The sequence below is a fragment of the Epinephelus fuscoguttatus genome, linkage group LG12 (genome assembly GCF_011397635.1).
Source record: "Epinephelus fuscoguttatus linkage group LG12, E.fuscoguttatus.final_Chr_v1".
NCBI classification, from domain to species: Eukaryota; Metazoa; Chordata; class Actinopteri; order Perciformes; family Serranidae; genus Epinephelus; species Epinephelus fuscoguttatus.
In genome coordinates, this window is record NC_064763.1 from 33,077,027 (window position 1) to 33,085,062 (window position 8,036).

The 8,036-nt window shown below is 42.3% G+C and overlaps 1 protein-coding gene across 1 annotated transcript; it reads left to right on the plus strand.

The window, feature by feature from the left end:
• The first annotated feature begins 318 nt into the window (after window positions 1–318).
• LOC125898267 (5-beta-cholestane-3-alpha,7-alpha-diol 12-alpha-hydroxylase-like) lies at window positions 319–2,260 on the plus strand. The gene has a single exon (XM_049592026.1). The coding sequence runs from the start codon at window positions 370–372 to the stop codon at window positions 1,897–1,899; it is 1,530 nt and encodes a 509-aa protein (XP_049447983.1). The 5' UTR covers window positions 319–369; the 3' UTR covers window positions 1,900–2,260.
• Window positions 2,261–8,036: the final 5,776 nt, after the last annotated feature.

Below are 8,036 nucleotides of genomic sequence, written 5' to 3' on the forward strand. Positions count from 1 at the left end.
GTACACCGTAAACTCCATAGTTTTAAAAGAAAATAGTGTGGGTGTGCGCAGGTGCAAAGATGCATTCTGGGTGGGGCATGAGCGACCGGAGTGAAATTGGAGCGAGAGATAAGGCTCCACTCCACCTTTTAAAAAAATAGCCGCTCCTCGCTCAACACAAAATCCTCCCGCTCCCCGCTCCCCGCTCCGCTCACATGCTCTGCTGGAACCAAAAGTGCTAGGTTATTCATGTTAATGTTTAATGTTTGCTGGTTAAACACACAAGCAAAAACATGAGCAAAGGTCAGAGAAAAAGAGCGTATATATAATGAAGGACGTGGACCTTAATCACAGATCCCTCCGTAGCTGATAGAGGAATCAGTCATTACTATGCTGCTACCAATCCTTCTTGGTTTTCTTGCCTTCTCAATTGGAGGTCTGTACCTGCTGGGGGTGTTTCGACAGCAGCGACCAGGAGAACCTCCTTTGGACAAGGGGCTCATCCCATGGTTGGGTCATGCCTTAGAGTTTCGCAAGGACACAGTTAAGTTCCTAAAGAAGATGAAGAAAAAGCATGGCGATGTATTCACGGTACAGCTGGGAGGCAATTACATTACATTCATTATGGATTCTCTCTCATTGGTGGCCTTTGTTAAGGAAGATCGAGAAAAACTGAACTTCAACAAGTTTGCCAGGCAGCTTTTGCACCGAATCTTTGGTTACAAATCTTTAGGAAATGAGCACCAGACTCTCATGGTGACAAGCTACAAGCACCTGAGGGGGCCTGGGCTGGAGGTGTTGACACAGTCCATGATGTGTAATTTGCAGAACATTATGTTGCAGAACACTGACTCATCTGCAGTTCGGAAGACCTGGATAGAAGACAGTCTGTTTAAATACAGCTACAATATTATTTTTAGGGCTGGTTACTTATCTATTTTTGGCAATGTGTCACACGAGTCTGAAGGAAGTGTAGACAAAGCCAGAGAGAAAGACAAAACTGAATCAGAAGCCTTATTTATTGAGTTCTGTAAATTTGTTGACTTCCTCCCTGATCTGGCTTTTGGTGTCGTGCCCCTGACGAAGAGGAGGGAGGCAGAGAGGGTAAAGGCATTCTTCTGGAACGCTCTGTCAATGCAGAAGATAAGGAACAAGGACAACATCAGTCGCTGGCTGTGGGACATGCAGCTGGCCAGACGGGAGTTGGGTATAAAGGAGTCAATGATAGACAGGTACATGCTTGTGCTTCTTTTTGTTTCCCAAGGCAACACAGGCCCTTCTGCATTCTGGCTGCTCCTCTTCCTCATGAAACACCCTGAAGCCATGACGGCTGTGAGGGGGGAGGCAGAGAAGGTTCTGAAGGAGTCTGGCCAGGAAGTGCTATATGGTGGCCCTTTGATCAATGTGACTTGTGATATGCTGATGAAAACACCAATCCTGGATAGCGCTGTAGAGGAGACCTTGCGACTCACATCTATGCCTCTCCTCTCCAGAGTAGTGGGCCATGATATGACTTACAACATGGCTGATAGTTGCAAATACCATATTCGCAAGGGTGACAGATGTGCAGTCATTCCTTGGATTACTGTCCAGACTGACCCAGAGATCCATCCTGATCCACATTCATTCAAATATGACCGCTTTCTGAATCCAGACGGGAGCAAGAAAACTAATTTTTATAAAGCAGGGGAGAAGGTGCCGTATTACAACATGCCTTTTGGTGCTGGGGTCTCCATGTGTCCTGGGAGGTTCTTTGCCATCAATGAGCTGAAACAGTTTATTTTCCTCATGTTGGTCTACTTTGAGTTTGAGCTGAAGAATCCTCGTGAAAAAATACCTGATACCGACTTCCATCGAGCGGGCTTTGGAGCGCTTCATCCAGTAAAAGACATCCAGTTTCAGTACAGACTCAGATTCTGAAAACATGTTCTGATTTTGACTGTCTAAGTAAACTTTAGTTTGACAATTAAGATCTTGGAAAATGAGATTCCATAATGGAGATTCTTCATTATCAAGCATTATCAATAAGTCTGTGTTATGTAGTTTTCTTTTTTGGGGTTCAGGTTTTGTTTTGCAATGTTAAAACTTTCAAGATGAGTGCAAATAAATATAACATTACCATATATATTAACACTCAGATCAGATGACTTCAATCACCCTTGACATGAAATAACCTCACTGTAACAGCTCCACTGCTAAAGTTACTGATTAATCTGTATTGCATGAATTATTTGCCATCTTACACTGCCTGTTAATAAAGTTGAAGACCTCCTGTTGAGAATTTCTGATTTTTTTTTTCTGCATTGCGTATCAGCTTTTCAAACCATGCAATCATCTCCCTGAATAATAACAGTCTGGGGTTACCCCTTGTAAACCCGCAGCTTCTGTGTTATGGGTGTATTCAGGGTTGCAGTGCTTCCACAGCACACCAGAATGATGCTCCGCCATTTTTTTCTCGAGGTGAGGAAATAGAATATTTGCACTTCACATATTCAGCTGAAATGCATGTACATTTTTAAAGCACTTCCAAATCAAATCATTCCTAAAGCATATGTTATGTAAAAGAGGCCCTATTTACACCTGTCATAGCTGCCAATTCTCACGCATTCGCCGTGAGAGTCACGCAATTGGTTGATTTCACATGGTCTCACGCCACTCCTCCAATTTCTCACTCGGAAAAAAAAAGAAAGTGCTGGTAGTCATTCCACTCTTGTAGGGTAGGTGGCGCCACCTTAAATAACTAGGCTACTAGCACCTACAGTGACGAATGATGCCCTCCTGCTAGTACGAAGAGGAAGAAGAAATATTTCAAGTCTTGCATTTCTCACCTCCAGGTATGTTGGCATGTGCGTTGTGAAGAAGTTAGTCCTTAGCTTTTAATCTCAATATTCAGGGGCATCGTAGTGGATAGTGCCGGCGCCCCACATACAGAGGTGATGCCTCACTGCAGCACTCGCGGCTTTGACTCCGGCTTGCAACCATTTATTGCAAGTCATTCCCCCACTCTCTCTCTAATGTATTAATATGTGTAGGCCTAAACGACAAAATTGTGGTTGGCCCCGCTGAATCTCACTCCAAGGTTTTTTGAAAAGTTGGCAGCCCTGTTAACATGCATCCAAGGTGATCAGATCACTAAGTACAGGTATGAATGCACTGAATGCGTTCTCAATGTATCTTGACATCTGGCTGCTCAGACCAGATTCAGAGGTGATCTGAGCTGCATATGGTCACGCTGAAGGACTGCTTAGCTAACATCCTTACTTATCCAACTCAAACTGTGTGTTGCTGCCTTTACAGAGTTTAGATGCAGCATGAGGGGACTGTCCCCGCAGCCGCTCTCCTCCCAGGCTGGGGAATGGTCAGTTCAACATCCGCCTCGCAAACCAATGACAGCTGGGATAGACTCCAGTCCAGGCTTACAGTCTCTTGTTTATGTAAACACCACCATAACCAAACAATCTTTCTCGCATCATGCTAGTCAGTCATTTAAATATGCACAGAGGTTCTTTACAACAGTCTTGTGCTGGTTGTCCAACAAACAGATCTGCTGTGAGTAATGGTGGCTTGACAGTGACATCATCACTCCAATTACAGACTGTAGATGGAACAGATACCTACAGCCTTCAGATGGCTGTAAAGAGAGTCATCAAGTCAAATGAAAGGCTGTATAGACTGCTAGCTGTGCTGGATGACAGATGCTGAGAATCACTCATTAATCTTTATTCTGTCTCGCTGGCATTTGTGCCATAATCAGAATAATCAGGCTGGCTCAAGTGAGGCACAGAGTAGTGCAAGCCGCTCTCTGGACATGCCTCAAGTCACTGGTTGGTTGAAGAAAGTTGAAACCAGGCAGGGGTTTGTGTGACTTTAGAAAGGTTCATGTGTCACTTTACCAATTTAAAGTGATAGAAATATGACAGGACACAGGTGTGTGGAGCTGTCGACCTGCTCTGGGCGGATCACACAATATGTGTCTGTCCTTGGCACTAAGATTGCAGTGCACCTCAGGATCAGCAAACCCTCCACATGCTTCTTCTCCCAATGGTATGCTTAAACAGAGCCCATAATGTCCATTTTTTTTGTGTATCAGAGAGATGTTAATTCAGATTATAAATGTTTAGATATTTTTTTCCACCTGCACTTACATTAATGGTCAGAAACAATATTTGAACACTCACACACACTTTCCTTGTACCCTTTACACCTCACAGTTTGTTGTGACTGTTCAACAAAGAGCTGTGAATCATTCATGTGGTTGTTGATCAGAGAAATATACTGATATTGTCATGTGTCTGCCCAGCGAGCACAAATTAAGTGAAATTATTTGAATTACAAATGTTCAATCAGAGTAGAAATCAAACCTATACTGCTGAACACTTACCTCTAAAGAGGCTGTTTGTGTTTAAGGCCAAAGTACACAGGATCTGGCTCATGGCTGTGACAGGTTGTTAATGATTAAACATGCCATGGCTTTGCTATAACCAACTCGAGTCCCCATTTGGGTGCCAAACTTGTTGTCTTGAAGTTAAGTATGAACTGTGTATGTGACACATGTGTCTAATAGATTGTATTATTGTATGGTGTCAGCAGCATGCTGGTAAGACAGTCACATAATAGAAAAGTTTGCTTTTCTTGTGTTGGAAGTTTGCCCAAACTTTAAATGGTGTATGCATATCTATCTTACTACCTCACCTGCCTGTGGCTCCATCTCTATAAGACAGGCCTAGCAGCCTTTGCCTTAGTGTCATGGATGGATTATGTGACCATGGGCCACTAGGCACAGATATGCAAAAGGTCACACCATCTCTCCTACACAGGGACAAGACACACAGATTTTTCTCTTTATATAGTTGTTTTGCGTGTCATTATGCATCTCTTTGTGGTTTTGTGTCCATGGTGATTTTGTGTGGTAATTTTGCCTCTCTTTGTAGCCCTTTTGTGTCTCTTTGAGGTAATTTGTGTCTTTTTTGGTCATTTTCTGCCTCTTTGTGGGGTTTTTTTCCCCCCGTTTTGTGTCTCTTTGCAGTCCCTGTGCATCTCTCTGTGGCCCTTATGTGTCTCTTTGTGTTCATTTTGAGTCCCCTCCTGGTCGGTACATGTCAATTTGAGTGACATTTTGCAAGTGAAGGCCAAGGGGCGGGCCATGACAGATGACACAGGCCTGTTCGGTAATCCATCCATACTCTGTATTTGCTCATTGCTCTGTCCCTCAAGTCACCTCTGTCTTCTCCCATGCCTTTCCTTGCCATCATTGCTATTCTCCTTCCATCCACCAGATGCCCTCGCACTTTTCCACCTCTCCCAGTCACCTGACTCTCACACCCAGCCACTTCCTCCTCCTCCTCCTCCTCCTGCATTCACCTGAACTCTCTCACCTGTTTCCACTTTCCCTCATCAGCCCTGCAGTACATATACCAGACCCTTTTGCCTCATGCCTTGCTTTCAAGCTACACGTACCTGTAAACATGAAGCCTGCAACCCTGTAACCAGTGTCTGTACCTGAACCTAATCAGAATCTCTATTGGCCTGCATGTTTTTCTGGCCCCTGTTCCTGTTTATCCATGGACTCTGTAAGTTCTGTTTGGACTTATCTACCCCTGTCCAAAAGCTCATGTAGGGAAGACCAGGGTTGGCTGGCACACTTTTCACTGTCAGTCATATTTCTCTGGCATAATTTATGTTAGAATAATCTAATCAGCAGCAAATTAAATGTAAAGGTCTTAGCTATATATGTATATGTTTTGATGTGCACAAATGTTTTCTAAAATTAGGTTACTCATGATTAAAGTCATGTTGTGTGTTTGTGCCAACTAGCCCCATCATGAGGTTGGCTGGCACAATGTTAGAAAAAAAAAAAAAGAAGAAGAAGCAGCAACCCATTGAAACTATTTAAACACGTTTAATTAAAACAAGAACTAGAGAACATGAACATGTAGTAGAATATCTTCCCATTTTTAAAACCAAACAACATTTTTAAGCAATCTTACTGTATAATGACAAAAACTCTGTCTGTGTGTGTGTGTGTGTCTGCTCCACGTTTTTCTCCTCACTGACTTGGTCAATCCATGTGAAATTTGGCACAGTGGTAGAGGGTCATAGGAGGATGCGAATGAAGCAATATTACATCAATTGGCCAAAGGGGGGTGCTATAGCAACCGATTGAAATTGCAAACTTTGAATGGTCATAATCTCATGCCCCGTATGTCGTAGAGACATGAAACTTTGCACAGAGATGCCTCTCCTCATGAGGAACAAATTTGCCTCAGGAACCAGTAATTTCTGGTTATATAGATTTTCCGCCATTTTGAATTTTTTGAAAAACACTTCAAATGGATCTCTTCCTAGGAAGTTTGACTGATCTGCATGAAACTGGGTGAACATAATCTAGGGACCAATATCTAAAGTTCCCTCTTGGCAAAAGTTGGAAAACTTACTAAAACTGAGCTTCTATAAGGCAATGAATATTGTGGAGGGCGTGGCTCATCACATAAAGGTGTATAACATCTCAAGGGTTTCACCGATCACCACGCAACTTTGTAGGCATATGACCACACATAATCTGAGGGGACCCCTCCATTATTGACCCCATCAAACAAAGTGGGGGCGCTAGAGGGCTAATTTCTTATCTAGGCCTAACCACCATATCAATTTTAACTAAACTTGGTAGATATGTAGAACAGGACGCCTCAAGGTGACTGGAGAAATTTAACTCTAATTGGCAACTGGGTGGCGCTATAACAACAGAAAAATGCTTAAAAATGGCTAAAATGCGACCGATCGCTGTGCCTCCCCCTATGGACCAATGTTGTCTCTTTTTTTTCAAATTTTTAGTATGACTAAGTCATGGTATGGTATGCTGTACATAATCACAGAAACTGTCAGTGTGTCATTCTGTCAGTCAGTCAGTCATTCTGTCTGTCCCACGTTTTTCTACTCACTGACGTGGTCAATCTATGTGAAACTGCACATAGGCATTGAGGATTGGCATAGGAAGAAGGTGACAAAGCTACCCATGGGTATGGACTAGTAATAATTATCCAACAATATGAACATTGTTTTTACATTTTTTGTGGAGAATTTATTGTTTGCCGGCTCCTCTGAGACATTCAGGTCTTATCTCAATATGTGGCTGATTCTAGTCTAGTAACTAGAAGTAATACATTTTCAATGTCTCTATCTAACACACTTTTATAGTATGTTTGTTTTTTTTTAATTTCGATACTCTTACACTGAAATGACACCCTAAAGTGACTTTCAGATGTTTTAGAATAGTAGATGAGTGCAAGTCAAGAAAGCAAAGATTTTGATGTTACTTTTTTCCCCTTGACCTTCAAACAACCAGAAAATAGCTGTGTGCCAACCAACCCCAGTCCCTTTATTGTCATGAAATCCCTGGTCTATTCCTTTCTGCATTTGCGTCCTTCCCCTGTTGCCTCACGCTCACACGCACTTGACAATATTGGCTTGTTACAAGCAAATGAAAATGAGCTTCTGCCTTCAAATGGCAGACTTTTGCTAAATAGTGATACAAGGGCAAAGTTACAATACCTGTATGAATCTTTTGGAATTAGATCTCATATTATTAACAGACATGCTTTCCACATCTTTTTTAGTGTGATAAAATGAAGGTTATAGCTTTGTCTGAAAATCACAACATCTCTGTGAAATTAGTACACACACTTGCAGAGTCCAAAGCCATTTAATAAGGAACATATACTGTGTGTTACCCTCAATTAATGATGATGTAATGTTTTCTAATAGCACACAGCTCGAAACAGTGTTCAGCAGAATGCTAATGTCTGATTCATAGTCAGAGCCATCATCTGGTTCTCTGCCAGGTAAGTCAGAAGTTGTTCAGTGACAACCTTCTCTTGTACTTTAAACCGGTGATATACTTTGTTTAAAGTAGGTAAGAAACCGTAGAGTGTATTAAGTGCTTCCCTTGGTACTGCTCATGGTACTACTACACTGCAGCGTACCATTTATTGTGGAGCAAATGGGCCAAATGAAAAAAGCAACCATTATAAATGATATTGAGAATCAAGTATGACTTCTGC